Source organism: Castor canadensis, chromosome 16 (assembly GCF_047511655.1).
Source record: "Castor canadensis chromosome 16, mCasCan1.hap1v2, whole genome shotgun sequence".
Taxonomy (NCBI): domain Eukaryota; kingdom Metazoa; phylum Chordata; class Mammalia; order Rodentia; family Castoridae; genus Castor; species Castor canadensis.
The window spans coordinates 6874064-6887419 of NC_133401.1; the positions used below are offsets into that span (position 1 = coordinate 6874064).

Consider the following 13356-nt stretch of genomic DNA (forward strand, 5'->3'; position numbering starts at 1 on the left):
CTCCAAGCCCCGGCAGCCTGCCTGGCACCCCTCCTCCAGGTTCCCCGGAGTTCCAGCAGGGCGTAACGTTCTAGCCGGCAGCGCGTGGGGGTGCCGAGCAGCCGCACGAGGTGATGGCAGCGTCCTAGAGCCCCGCCGAGACCCTGGCCCGCGCGCACCCGCCCGCCATCGGAGACAGCGCGCGCGCTCCCCGGGGGCTGCCCTCCCCCCGCGCGCGTCGGCCCCGGGCTCGCGCCGCCGCCGCCGCCGCCGCCGCCGCGCGCGCGCAGCTCCAGTAAAGGAGGAAAAAAAAAAGGGGGAAAAAATAGAAAGCGGCGGTGGCTGCAGCACCGATCCGCCGCCGGACCGGGGCAGGCCGGGCGGCGGGCGCGCGAGCCGACGATCCGGGGAAGAGGCGTTGGCCGTCCAGGGCCGGCCGGGTTAAAAAAAAAAAGTCGCGGCGGCGGCTGCTCCGGGAAGGAGGCCCGAGGGCCGCGTGCAGCGGGCGGGGGGCGGCCGTGCAGTGTCCCGGAGCCTCGGGCCGCCGGGAGCCGCGGGCGGGCGGAGGCGGCGGCGGCAGGAGGAGGCGGCGGCTGCAGGAGCGGCGGCGGCGGCGGCGGCATCTCCTCCTCACATGACCCCACTGTTTGTCCCCGTGATCAGCGCGAGCGGCTCCCGTGTCTCCTCCGTCCCCTCCTGCCGCGCGGCGTGAGCGCCGGGCTCGGGGGCCCCCCCGGCCGCCCGCCCCCTCCCCTCCCTCCCTCCCCCCTCCCCTCCCCCCCGGGCCCCGCGCCCCCCCCGCCCCCACCCCCCCCATGGACATGCTGGACCCGGGTCTGGATCCCGCTGCCTCGGCCACTGCTGCTGCCGCCGCCAGGTAAGCAAGTGCCCGGCCAGCCGGTGACCCGCACGCCGGGTCCTGGCCCCCTCGGCCTGTGGGCCGAGCCGCCATGATCCCGAGCGGCCGGCGGCCCGGCTCAAAATGGAGGCCGCGAGGGAGGGGGCACCGACGCCCAGTGCCCCCGGCTCCCCGCCCCGGCGGGACCCCGACCCCAGCCTGGGCGGCGCGGGACGGGGGCCCTGCACCTGGGCGAGGGGGCGGGGGTGCGGGCGGCCCTGACCGTGACCCCTCTTCCTCCTGTCGTCCCCGCAGCCACGACAAGGGACCCGAGGCCGAGGAGGGCGTCGAGCTGCAGGAAGGTGAGTGCTTGCGGGTCCACTGGGGCTGCGGCCCGCGCCCGGGCAGGGCCTCGGGTGCTCGGACCCCGCGCGACCGCCGACCGTCCCCCGTGCCCTCCTCCGACCGCAGGCGGGGACGGCCCTGGGGCGGAGGAGCAGACGGCGGTGGCCATCGCCAGCGTCCAGCAGGCGGCGTTCGGTGACCACAACATCCAGTACCAGTTCCGCACAGAGAATAATGGAGGACAGGTGAGGCGGCAGCGGGCCGGGAGCCCGCGGGCCGGTGGCGGGGTGAGCCCAGGGCGGGTGCGCGGCGGTCTGGGACGAGGCTCGGACCTGACCCCGGCCCGGGCCCCAGCGCCGGTCTCGTCGCTCTGCCGCCCCCTGCAGGTGACATACCGCGTGGTCCAGGTGACTGATGGTCAGCTGGACGGCCAGGGCGACACGGCTGGCGCCGTCAGCGTCGTGTCCACCGCTGCCTTCGCGGGGGGGCAGCAGGCTGTGACCCAGGTGGGTGTGGACGGGGCAGCCCAGCGCCCCGGCCCCACCGCTGCCTCTGTGCCCCCAGGTCCCGCCGCACCCTTCCCGCTGGTAGGTGCCCAGCAGCTGCTGGGGGGATGGAGATGGGGCCGTAGTTCTGCTATTGGGGAGCTCCAGGGGTGGGGCGAGGGCGCACAGATACTGCCTACAGGCGGCCAGGGTAGTGGGATGAGATCGCTCTTGTGCAGTGGTTCTTTGGATGGAGCTCTTGGGATTTTTTTATTCTGTAAAATTGGGGCGATGCTCTGCATGTGACAGCTGAGTATCTGTAGAGGGCTGCCAGGAGGCAGGGACAGGATGACGCACAGAGATTCCTTCTCCACAGAAAATGCACTGAACAGCAAGCCTGACAACAAGGGTTGGGATGAGGGTGGCAGAGGTGGTTAAGGATGGCCTCTGTGTCCTCCTCCTCCCCAGGCTGTAATCCAAAATCCCTTCAGCAATGGTGGCAGCCCTGCTGCCGAGGCTGTCAGTGGGGAGGCACGGTTTGCCTATTTCCCAGCATCCAGTGTGGGAGATACCACAGCTGTGTCCGTACAGACCACAGACCAGAGCTTGCAGGCTGGAGGTATGGAGAAGAGGGAGCTGGAGGGGCAGATAAGGGAGGCAGCCAACCTAGCAGCAAGGGAAGCCCCCTGCCAGTTCTCACATTGTCAGTCTGGTACTGACCTGTTTATCTTTCCCGACAGGCCAGTTTTATGTCATGATGACGCCCCAGGACGTGCTTCAGACAGGAACACAGAGGACGATTGCCCCTCGGACACACCCCTACTCTCCGTAGGTGCCGGAGTCTCCATCCCAGGAGTAGAGGATGCTGGGAGGGCTCCATGGTGGGGCTGAGGGGGTGGGGGATCTCTGGCCTAGAGGCAGGGCACACAGCAAGCCCAGAGTGTGTTTTTAAGCTGGCTTCTACTTCTGAGAGACCAGTAAAAAAAAAAGTGCCAGTTCTCTGCACATGGGTTTGCTTCGGAAACATAAGTAGCAAATCTGGCTTCTTAACAAACACTTGGGCAGACGGGCCTGAGATAGCACGTACTCAAGTTTTTCTTCTCTTCTAGAAAAATCGATGGGACGAGAACACCCCGGGATGAGAGGAGGCGAGCTCAGCACAACGAAGGTAAGGACAAGGTGGCACTCCCAGGCATGGAGCCACAGGCAGGGAAGCAGGTCGAGCCCACTGCCTGGCACGCAGTGCTTATGAGATTGTTGAATTCCAGCAAGGTCGGAATGGAAGGGCAAGGGGAGACAGCAGGGTATCAGGGAGACAGGCGGGGGCCAGGGGGTGAAGTGGAACTGGCCCACTGTTTTGTCATGCTCAACTAGTGAGTTTGAGTTAATGGCTAAAATCCCGAATGGCACCTATGGACTTCTGCTCCTCTTGAAAGTTGGGGTTGATCTGGCTCCCCCAGACGCCCTTTGCCACGGGGCAGCTTTTGTGTCCTCTCCCCTCACTCCCATGTCACCTTTCCTCCAGCAGTAACCAAACACGTGAGCAGGAAATTGTGTCTCTGTCCAGCCAAGGCTGGAGCATCTGCTTTTCCCAGAAACAGTAGGTCCCATCCTGAGGTCTTTTTTCCTTTGCTGTTCCCTAGTCTCCTTACCCTGACCAGCTGCCACTGTGATGCACACAGCAGCCTGCAAGTGCCAGGGGAGCACTGACACCCAAACAACCATCACTCAACAAATATTTACTGACCCTAAATCCTAGGCTTGGCAGCATGAGCCCTGTGCCAGGTCTGCAGCCTGGCCTGGAGTGTCTGAGGCTGAGAGGAGGGAGGTAACACGGGGGTGAGGCAAGGCCACCCAGGAAACCTTCCTTGGGAGCCTGGCAGGTGAAGGGGAGCACGTCTTTGGGGAAGGTCGAGGGGCTCAGGTTGCACCAGGGGCGCTGGCTTGGTGTCGTGGCTGCCTTGAAAAGGGATCTGGGATTGTCCATGCAGAGGCTATGCCAGACAAGGTCTGAGTCCTGAAGGTGTTTGATGTGACGTGGAGGTGCTAGCCTGCTACTGTAAGCAGCTTGTGAGTTCAGTTTTCAGGTAACAGCCACACAGCTGTGCCAAACCCCCTTTTCAGGCTCTTAGGTGCAGTGGCTAACGGAAGAGGTGGAGTCTGGCCTCTCACAGTGTTCCCTGGGGTGAGCGACAGAAGCCACACACCTGCGATTTGCTGTCAGGTGCCATGATAGGACACTCCGAGAGATACAGCTGAGTGAGGAGATTTCGGGAATGGTAGCCGTGTGTTCTGAAGGCATCTGAACATTTGAGCAGAGGCCTGATTGGGCGGGAACAAACTGCTCAGGGATGTAGGGGAGAGTCCCAGGCAGGTAGGAGAGACAGCAGGACGCCTAGGCCCTAGAAGAGCAGAACTCAGGAAGGGAAAGAGGAAGGTGGCGGAGCCAAGGTAGGGGCCTGCCAGGCCAGCTCACACTGGTCCTCGTGAGAAACCCTCCTAAGGTAGATGTCTCTGGCTCTGGGGTGGCAGGAAGCCCGCAGAGGGTTTGTGAGTGGAGGCGAGGCAAGTAGGAGGGAACTGACTGCAGGTGGATGTCAAAATGCCTTTGAGGCCAAAGGTGTGAAGGGCTGGGTACGGGAAGATTCCAGAACTGCAGGGTCAGGGCCTAATGCTGAGGTCAGGTTGCTTTGAAGGGAAAGAATGAGTCGGATGGCATGGGAACTTGGGGGGAGTCTGAGGGCTCCACCACCCGCCTCAGGCTGTTTTTTAATTTCTGCACCTCTGTTGTCCTCTGTGAAGTCGCACTAACTCGAGTCCCCTGTGCGTGTCTGATGTGTTGCCTGGAAAGACTGACGCATACGGCGCTTGTGGTACCATCCAGTCACCCTCTTGCCCCACTCACTGTGCCTCTACCTGCACTCATCCACCTCCAGGCCATCTTGAGTGTTTCTCAGCCTCTGAAAGCAGTGTTCTTCATGCCCTCACCCTTCCACTACAGCCACTGCCAGCCTGCAGATCGCTCAGCCTCCCTGTTCCCTAGTGGTCTGGTCCTATCAGATAGGCTCCATTAAAGGTCACCCGTGATGACCCATTGCCAAATCCACTGGCTTCCTTTCCTTTCCGGGCTTCAAGCATCTGACCCGGACACCCCTCTCCCTTTCAGGAATGTTCCTTTTTGTCCTGCCCTCTCTGATTCCCCTTTGCCCATTCCCTCCCTGTCCTTGAGGCAGGACCCTGCCACTTCTTCATGTCAGCATGTCTGGGAAGCAGCTTTGTCTACAGGTGTTTCTGCGTCTACACCCTGGGATGGCCCTCAGACCCTGTGATTGGTCAGTATTCTCGAAACTCACCCCCACTTGTAGGTGTCCATCATCTCTCTTTGGTCCAGAAGAGTCTGACTCACAGAACAATGAGCCCTGCCTCTCACTGCCTTTGCAAGGCTTTGCCCACCCACTGGAGCCTGGTGACACAGAGCTGTCTTCTGCTCCATCTTTCTCTCTCGGACTCCAGGCTCCTCTTGGGAAGAGCCGTTCAAAATCTCCACTTGGCCAGCCTCGAGATGCCTCAAACTCCATCTGTCCAAATCAGCACTCGATGTTCCTCCCTCCTCAAAGACCCCTCCCCAAAGCAACATTTCCCTTTCCCAAGCTGCAGAAGGCAGCCCTGTCAGCTACCAAGCCAGCAAGGAGAGCCTGAGCCACTTTCTCTGTGCCCACTTCTCGCCCCCTGCCAGCCAGCCAGCCAGCTTCATGACTCTGTGCTCAAGTGGGTTTCCCATCAGCCTTGTTCCTTTTCACCTTGGTTCTGCAGGAGCCTGAGGGAGAGAAGCACACAGGTGTGTCACAAAGGAGCATGGGGGTCCCTAGAGAACTGGGATGTATGGATCAGTCTAGGGCTGCTGAAGCTAGAATTTCAGATGGTTATGCGAACTTACCCCTAAATGCAAGTGAATTGCTTTCTCTCTTGGGTTGATTTGCACCGATGACTTGCTAGTTGAGCCCTTCTCTTTACGTTGGCTTTGACTTTGTGGGACTTTTTTCTTTTTCCCACACTCACTTTAAGGTGATTTTAAACCCTCTTTTTCCAAATGCAAGTTATTGTTTGATTTTTTTTTTCTTGTTTTGATTGGGGTGTTTTTGGCGATACCCCAGATGGAGCCCATGGCCTCAGGCATACTAAGCTTTGTTTTTAGACAGAGTTTCACTGTATAACCCAGGCTTGCCTTGAATTTGCAATCCTCCTACCTCCCCCTCCCAAGTGCTGGGATTACAGAAGGGCACCAGTACACCCAGCTTATACAAGTTCCGCCATAGTTTTCCTGTGACACTGCACTCACTGCATCCCGTTTGCACACGTAGGGCTTTCACTATCATTCTGATCAAAGTGTTTTCCTGTGACTTCTTTGACCCTTGAGTCATTGAGGATCGTGTTGCTTAATTTCCAGGTATTTGTGGGTTTCCTGGATATCTTTGCTAATTTTTTTAGTTCTGTTCTTCTGTGGTCAGAGAACATGCTCATATGGTTTCTGTGCTTTGACTACATGTTACTGACCCGGCCCTCATGTGTTTGGGATTTCCACCTTGATTTTTTTGTCTGCTTGTTGAAAGGAATGCTGATGGTCTCCAAAGAGATTTGTCCATTCCCCCCTCAGTCGTGGCAGATTAGGCTTTAAGTGGAGTGGGGTGGACATGGCCTTGGTCTTCCCAAGCCACAGGCTAACCTCATTGCCACCTGTTTGATGACAGGCCCTAGACTCAAGGGGCCGCCTCTGGAGGAGAGGAGGTCCAGCTCACTAGTGGGGCATTCAGAGCCTTGATAGTCTTCGTACAGCCTCATCCCACCCCTACCCCACCCCCAGTGTGTTTTCACAGCACCATTTCTGGGATCTTGTCACCTAATCTGCCCCACGTCCCTCTTCTCAGAAAGCAGCCCACATGTTTTCTATGTCTTTCTCTGAAGATTCATCCCACCCAGCGTTGCTGTGCCTCGGCCTTTGGCACTCTGCACAGGACAGAGCCAGGGTTGAGTCTCTGTACCCAGTGTTTCAGAAGTAGAAACCCCCCTACACTGCATGCCTGCTGCTGGTGGTTTAAAATGAGTGTCCGTGACACATGGGGTGTCTAGACTTGTGAGGGGTGGGCTGCAGGTGGGGAAAGGCCAAGAAGCCAGCTGAGGTAGAAACTTGGAGATGGGGCACTGCAGAGGGACATGGTGGGTGGTGCCACCAGGCTCAGGATAGACTCAGTTTTGCTTCTGCTTTGGCTGCAGAGCTCCCCTAAGATCTGCCATAGTTGGTGGCCCAGTCCACTCACCATGTTGGTGACAGTGACAGAGCTGACCGGAGTGCAGACCATGGACATCCTAGCCTGGCAGGGCTCAGGACCAGGCACCATTCTCCACTTGGCATTGGGAAGGCTCTGGAGGGAAGAGAGGAGGAGGGCCTGCTGGGGAAGTGGTCAGAGGGAGGAAAGCACTCCTCACACCCAGGCCAAAGTGGGAGGCACCTGGGGGCTGGGAAGGCTGGCCAGCAGGAATGGACAGACCAGGAGAAGGTGGTGGCTCTCTGCCTGTTCCCTCGAGGGGACAGTAGGGTGAGGGGTGCTGAGTTCATATGTGAAGAGGAAGGTGTGTGCCCTTGCCACCTGTTTCTCACTCTCCCAGCTCTGCCCTTTTCCATTATTGCTGCCTGGCCCTTAGGAAATGCCCCTTGGCCTTTGTTCCAGATCCCACCTGGCTATAAGCCCTGTTCTCTCCACAAACACTGCCCTCCTAGCAGGAGGGCGGGGGGCTGAGGGGAAGTAGGGATCTCTGAACCTTCTTTGGTGCCCCCACAGTGGGAGGGAGGCCTGTGCTTGAGAGGTAATGAACGGCGGGTGCAGCCTTTCCTCAACAGGCTCTCAGACAGGTCCCTGGCTCCAATGCATGCGGCCCAGGCAGGTGTCCTGAGCACGTGATGTGGGCCAGAGGGAAGGCACTTGTCCTGTCTGCAGGGGGCAGCTGCCACTCATCAGCTAACAGTGAGTGAGATTGTGGAGTCTTATGAAATAAAATCACAAGTCTGAGCTTTCAGGTGCAGTCCACCATTGGTTTGCCATCCTTGGCCTTCAGAGTAGCGTTCACATCGTTACTGTCTGAGCAGTCAGGCCTCTGAGAGCCATGGTGGCCATGTAGAGAGCTGGGATCCACCAGGGCAAGAATGTGGTCAGATTTAGGTGTCAGAGGTGAGGAGGAAAAGCAGGTCATGAGACCCCGAGTTTCTGGGACATGGGGGAAAATCTCATGCAGGGTTGCAGGAGCTAGAGGGGCACTGGGTGCTGTGGAAAGTCCTCGGGTCTCTGTAAGTCTCCCAAGAGCATAAGCTCAGTGTCCAAACTCCATTTTTTCAGAAGAAGCCACAGATGCTGATTTTGACGTTTAATTTCCTAATTTTAAATGCTAACTCAGACTTTCAGAAGTTTATTGGCCCAAAGGGCTGGCAGAGTGGCTCAAGTGGTAGAGCGCCTGTCTAGTAAGCGTGAGGCTGTGAGTTCAAGCCCAAGTACTACCAAAGAACCCAAAACAACCAAAGGAACAAAGATGACATGACAGAACCAACTCGTAGTTCTAGTTTTTGATTTCTGCTCTGGATTTCTGTCCCCTTGAGGGTCAGGACTTGGTTGGTTCTCCATGTGTGGCAGTGTAGCGCTGCTTGGGGTTCCTTCTCGGCCTTGCCAGCGCTGTGGCCTGGGGCATTGTGCCTGCGCTCAGTGCACTGACATGTCTGCCCTGGGAGGCAGGCGTAAGGCACACAGCTCTTGTCGTCAGAGCCATCGTGAGTGACTCCTGCTTTCCCTGCAGTGGAGCGGAGGCGAAGGGACAAGATCAACAACTGGATAGTCCAACTTTCAAAAATCATTCCAGATTGTAATGCAGACAACAGCAAGACAGGAGCGGTGAGTGTCCCTGCACGCTCTGGCCTGGAAGCCAGCTGACCTTCCTCTGTGCCAGTGGGCCCGTCCCCCCGCTCCTCCAGGAAGTCTGGCTAATGCCAGGCCCCGGAGCTGTCCTGGGGTGAGCCTGTGGGCAGTGCTTCTGATGCTCTTGCCTACCCCCACCCCAGAGTAAAGGGGGCATCCTGTCGAAGGCCTGCGATTACATCCGGGAGCTACGCCAGACCAACCAGCGCATGCAGGAGACCTTCAAGGAGGCAGAGCGGCTGCAGATGGACAATGAGCTCCTGAGGCAGCAGGTGAGTGCAGGCCCAGAGCTGAGTGGGGACCCCAGCAGTCCCAGGTGTCAGAGCCAGCCCTGGGTCACGTGTGCCCTGTCACGTCTGCAGATAGAGGAGCTGAAGAATGAGAACGCCCTGCTTCGAGCCCAGCTGCAGCAGCACAACCTGGAGATGGTGGGCGAGAGCACCCGGCAGTGACGCCTGCCTGTCCCCACTGTGCAGCCGCCGGCCTCTGCTGCCCCTCCCCCAGCCCTTAGCACAGAGAGGGACACATGGCCCCTCCCCCAGCTGCGTTTTTTATAGTAGATTTTTAACAAAAACGGGGAGACAATGCATTTCTGTGGATACATTGCCCACCACCCTCCTCAACTTGGAAATGAAAGCCCGCCTGTCTGTCAGTCTCCCGGCTTGGCCCTCGCCAGGCCCTGGCACTTCTAATGGTCTCACCCGGAGGCGAGAGAGGAGGACAGAGGCCCTGCCGCTCCTGCTGCCTCCCTGGTCTCCAGAGGTACTGGACAGGGTGCTTATGGGAAGGAGGGAGCTTTGGGGGGCCATCCCTGGGGCCTGGACCTATGCAGGGAGGCCATGTCTCACCCCACCTCTTGTTTCTGGATCCCTGCTCCCCTTTGGGTGTGTGTGTGAGCGCGCGCGTGTGTGTGTTTTAATTTTCTTTATGGAAAAGTGGACAAAAAAAATAGAGAGAGAGAGGTATTTAACTGCAATAAACTGGCCCCATGTGGCCCCCGCCTTGTCTGTTTGTGTGTCCGTCCATCTCCAGTATGGGGAGGGGCTGGGGTCTGTGGAACTGTGAGGCCAAGGCTCCATCTGTGTGCCAGTGCTTGCCACCCTACACCACGTGGTCCTCAGGCCATTGGTTGGGTGGGTTGGGGAACTGAGGACTGAATATCCGCTTTGCTGTCTCAGGGACAGGTATATGGGGTGGGGCTGGGAGAGCTGTGGTCAAGGCCATGGCCGGTGTTGTTGGAGAAGAGGCTGGGGTCTTCTGTGTCAGCAGTTCCTGAAAACAGGGCCAACTCCTGGCCCTGCCCTTTGGGGCTGCAGCCCTCCCCTCTGCACCAGCCAATGAGGGGGCCTGGCCTTGAGCCCCCCACCCCCAGGGAGGGCAGGTGGCCAGGAAGCCAGGCTTGGCCCGTCAGCCTGTCGCCTCACGCTGGGGTTCTGGCGCCTGAGCCATGACCCCTGCCCCTGGCTGATGATGAAACCTGGCCAGAGCCACAACACGGCGATGCCCAGCAGAGCTGGGGATGCTGCTGTGTGCCCAGGGGAGACCAGGCAGCCCCTGTTGAGCTTACCCACTCCCAGGATTTTGGCTGAGTCCTACCCTGACACCACCCCAAGTCCCCCAGTGTCTCCCCTCCCAGAGCCCTGTCTGCTTTCCCTGGCCATCCCCTGTGGACCTGTAGAAGCCATCGCACAGGAGCCACCGTGTGGAGGGAATGAGGGACCTGTGTGGCAGGGAGCAAACTGCTTCCCTGGGGCACGTGCATTTTTGCATTTTTGCGTTTAAGTGGGTCTTGGCAGTTCGGGGACAGGGAGAAGTGTTCACTCCTTAGCAACGTCATTCCCTAGGCTCCTGTGACAGGTTGACGCTGGCCCTGGCGTGGGTCAGGCACAGCGGTCTAGGGCCCATCTCTGGAATGAAGGTTTGTTGGGGCCCTGGACCATGTGCACTGAGGTGGTCCGGGTGAGTACACATCAGACAGCTATGGCTCGTGCCCTCCCAGGGGCATCCTGGGAGCCAGCTAAGAAACAAAGCGCTGGTGTGTAGTGTTTGCTGACTTCTGTGTTACAAGCACTCCCACCACTGCTGACCGGGTGTCAACAAGGTAGCACTAAACACACTAGGTGCTCTGCCGAGTCAGGCCTAACAAGCCACTGTGCCTCCCTCCCCCGTGCTTAGGGGAAGCAGGAAGGCTAAATGATTAAGGTCACAGGCCCTGGTGTCAGAGGCCAAGGTCCCTAGAGTGGGTGATTAAAAGGCAGCCAAGACCCTAAACTCAGCAGGGTCCACGACGACAGGCAGCACTGGGAGGCCAGGTGGCACTGGCTTACCAAAAGTTAGTGGACACATACTCTGGCATGTAAAATGCATTCAGCAGCCCCTGGCAGTGACAGTCACTGCCATTTCCAGCTCCTGGAGCCGCAACTTGAGATTGTGATGCTCGGAAAACACCACGTGCTTGGTGAGGGTTCATGGGACCCTCAGCAGTATCCCTTCTACACCGTGCATCTGTGAAGAGAATCCAAAGCAATGGGCTGTCCCCATCCCCCACTGGCCCTTCTGAGGAGCCTGTGATAGCCATGCTCACATGAGAGGACATCGGGGTGGGGCAGTGGGGGACTCTGCTTCTGCCACTGCAAAAGGGGAATTTTTCTGAGATAACAGGGTGATGTCACATTCAGGGAAAGAGTTCCCAGGTGGCTGCCCAGAGGCATGTGTCTGTGCCCCATCTGCCTGTCCCCCAGGACACACCTCTGCTGGCTGAGGGTGACACAACCCTGTCCCCTGTCACTCTTCCCGCTTCTCTCTCCCGCCTTTTCGGCGCCACCACCTTCTTGGAAATGAGTCAGGGCAAAGGGGTGGGGGCTCAGACCACCGCCTCCTCTGGCAGTCCATATAAAAGTGACTGTTGTTGTGCCACAGAACAAATCCTAGACCCACAGCAGGACCCACAGCAGGTCAGACACGGCACAATGGCACTGAACACTCAGATCCGGGCTGCCTGCCTCCTGATTCTCCTCATCTCTAGCCTGACCAGTGGCACCATTCTCCAGCAACGGGTGAGAGCCCAGGGGCCTGGGTCCTAACAGCGCTGTGGTCAGACAACCAGAGCCCTGGGAGAGGGCAGCTGAGGATGACTGGGGACCACGGAGCAGAGCTGGGGCGGGGGGCAGCTGCTGAAAGGTCAGGGATGGAGTCCTGAGTGGAAAGACCAGGGGCTCCTACCCTAATTACACAGATGTCACTGAATCCCCACGCTGTCAAATCTCAGTGACAGTGTAGATTACGCAATGAACCAATGTAGAGAAAGATTTTTGCACCTACGGAGCTTATATCCGGGTCAGGGCATTAATAAATAAGTAACTGTGCTTAGTAAATGCAATACGTGGTGACAGAATGACTGCGGGGGACCAAAGGCTGGCAGTCAGCAAGAGTGTTTTGTGACAAAAATGATACTTGACCTGTGCATTGGGTGACAGGCACAGAGAGGAGGGACAGTGTCCCGAGTGGCAGTGTAGACCAGCCCAAGTGTTGTGGGCCCCTGGGTAAACACTGACTCACCTCAGAGTGCTGAGAACTCCCTGTAGACTTTGAAGATGGGGAAAGTCACAATCCGAGTGGCAACATTAAAAGTCACCTCGCTGCACTGTACCCCACTGTGCAGTGAGGCTTTCAGGAGGCTGGTGTGGGCATCCTTGCAGAAGAACAGCAGCTGTGGGGAGAAAAGGTGACCTGACCGTTGTGCAGTGTTTTTAGGAAGAACTGCCCGGGGAGGGGGACGATGAGGAAGTCAAGGTTCCTCCTAGGAGTCCTGCTGAGCAATCAGACACCACTTGTTGGAGACAAGTTTAAGAGCTCTGCTGGGCCTCTGCCATCCTCAATGCCTCTTCCGTTTTCACAGACAGAGCAGCGGGCAGACCTCCAGCCCCAGCACACAGCTGAAGCCACAGCCGGCTTGAAGGTGAGAGCAACTTAGACCTCCCTGGTCCCCGCAGTCCCCTGCCCAGGTTCACGCCCCCTCACTCTCCCTTTCTCCCGACAGCCCGTGTTCCAGAGGCTCAGGAAGCGAGACACCCACTTACCCATCTGCATTTTCTGCTGTAAATGCTGTAACTTGAAATCAAATTGTGGGATATGCTGCAAGGTCTAAGAGACACCCACCCTGACCCCCAGGCCTCATCTCCCTCCCTTATTTATTCCTGTCCTCCCTCCAATAATGGTCTTGGAATAAAACAGCTGATCTGCTTTTATTTTTCAAACTGGAGTGTCTGTTGTCATTTTTCCCTGCCAAGGGCCACTGCCCGGGGCTTGTGCTGACCCCTGCTTTTGCGTGGCCAGAGCTCAGTGGGATGTGCAGAGTTGGTGTGCACTGGAAGTTGTTGGAAAGCTTGGGGAAACAAATTTGCTTTCTGTTCTTCATACTTCAGAAGATCTCGAATTTATGTCGCAAAGCAGGGGGTGGAAAGTTTAACAAAGTTGCCGCTCTTAGTCTTTGTAAAATAAGGGTCACAATGTCTAGCGCCTAACACAGGTTCTCAGCGCAAGAGCTGGGGTCTCCTTCCAGGGTTGCAGGAGGCAGAAACTAAGACGTTAGTTGCCAGTTTATTTCTCACCCTGTACAGTGGAGTTTTTCCCAGGCCCTGTGATGTGATGACATCATCGATCTGATGGCTGATGGAGTGTTTCTTGTGCTTTTAAAATTTTTCCAGTTTCAGAACTGCATAGTGGGTTCCAGGCCAGCCTGGGCTACTTA

At 57.8% G+C, this 13356-nt stretch overlaps 2 protein-coding genes across 3 annotated transcripts; both read left to right on the forward strand.

Moving 5' to 3' along the window:
• Positions 1–772: 772 nt before the first annotated feature.
• Usf2 (upstream transcription factor 2, c-fos interacting) lies at positions 773–9613 on the forward strand. Of its 2 annotated transcripts, XM_020168496.2 has the most exons (10): positions 773–856; positions 1133–1179; positions 1289–1407; positions 1549–1749; positions 2116–2266; positions 2388–2475; positions 2757–2815; positions 8488–8582; positions 8750–8878; positions 8969–9613. In XM_020168496.2, exons 1-10 carry the CDS (start codon positions 795–797, stop codon positions 9056–9058), a joined length of 1041 nt encoding a protein of 346 aa, XP_020024085.1. In that variant the 5' UTR covers positions 773–794; the 3' UTR covers positions 9059–9613. The 2 variants fall into 2 exon arrangements, with proteins under 2 accessions (XP_020024085.1, XP_073914953.1); XM_074058852.1 differs by lacking the exon at positions 1549–1749.
• A 1891-nt stretch (positions 9614–11504) lies between these two features.
• Hamp (hepcidin antimicrobial peptide) lies at positions 11505–12863 on the forward strand. The gene is made up of 3 exons (XM_020168508.2): positions 11505–11662; positions 12505–12564; positions 12646–12863. The coding sequence occupies exons 1-3, from the start codon at positions 11576–11578 to the stop codon at positions 12751–12753; spliced, it is 255 nt and encodes an 84-aa protein (XP_020024097.1). The 5' UTR covers positions 11505–11575; the 3' UTR covers positions 12754–12863.
• The last annotated feature ends 493 nt before the right edge of the window (positions 12864–13356 follow it).

Bases quoted from the DNA above. Each gene is read 5' to 3' on its own strand.
- Hamp (XM_020168508.2), top strand. From the start codon at position 11,576: ATGGCACTGAACACTCAGATCCGGGCTGCCTGCCTCCTGATTCTCCTC. The intron at 11,663-12,504 runs GTGAGAGCCCAG...CCGTTTTCACAG, and splicing joins GCACCATTCTCCAGCAACGG to ACAGAGCAGCGGGCAGACCT. The intron at 12,565-12,645 runs GTGAGAGCAACT...TTCTCCCGACAG, and splicing joins AAGCCACAGCCGGCTTGAAG to CCCGTGTTCCAGAGGCTCAG.
- Usf2 (XM_020168496.2), top strand. From the start codon at position 795: ATGGACATGCTGGACCCGGGTCTGGATCCCGCTGCCTCGGCCACTGCT. The intron at 857-1,132 runs GTAAGCAAGTGC...TCGTCCCCGCAG, and splicing joins ACTGCTGCTGCCGCCGCCAG to CCACGACAAGGGACCCGAGG. The intron at 1,750-2,115 runs GTAGGTGCCCAG...CCTCCTCCCCAG, and splicing joins CCGCCGCACCCTTCCCGCTG to GCTGTAATCCAAAATCCCTT.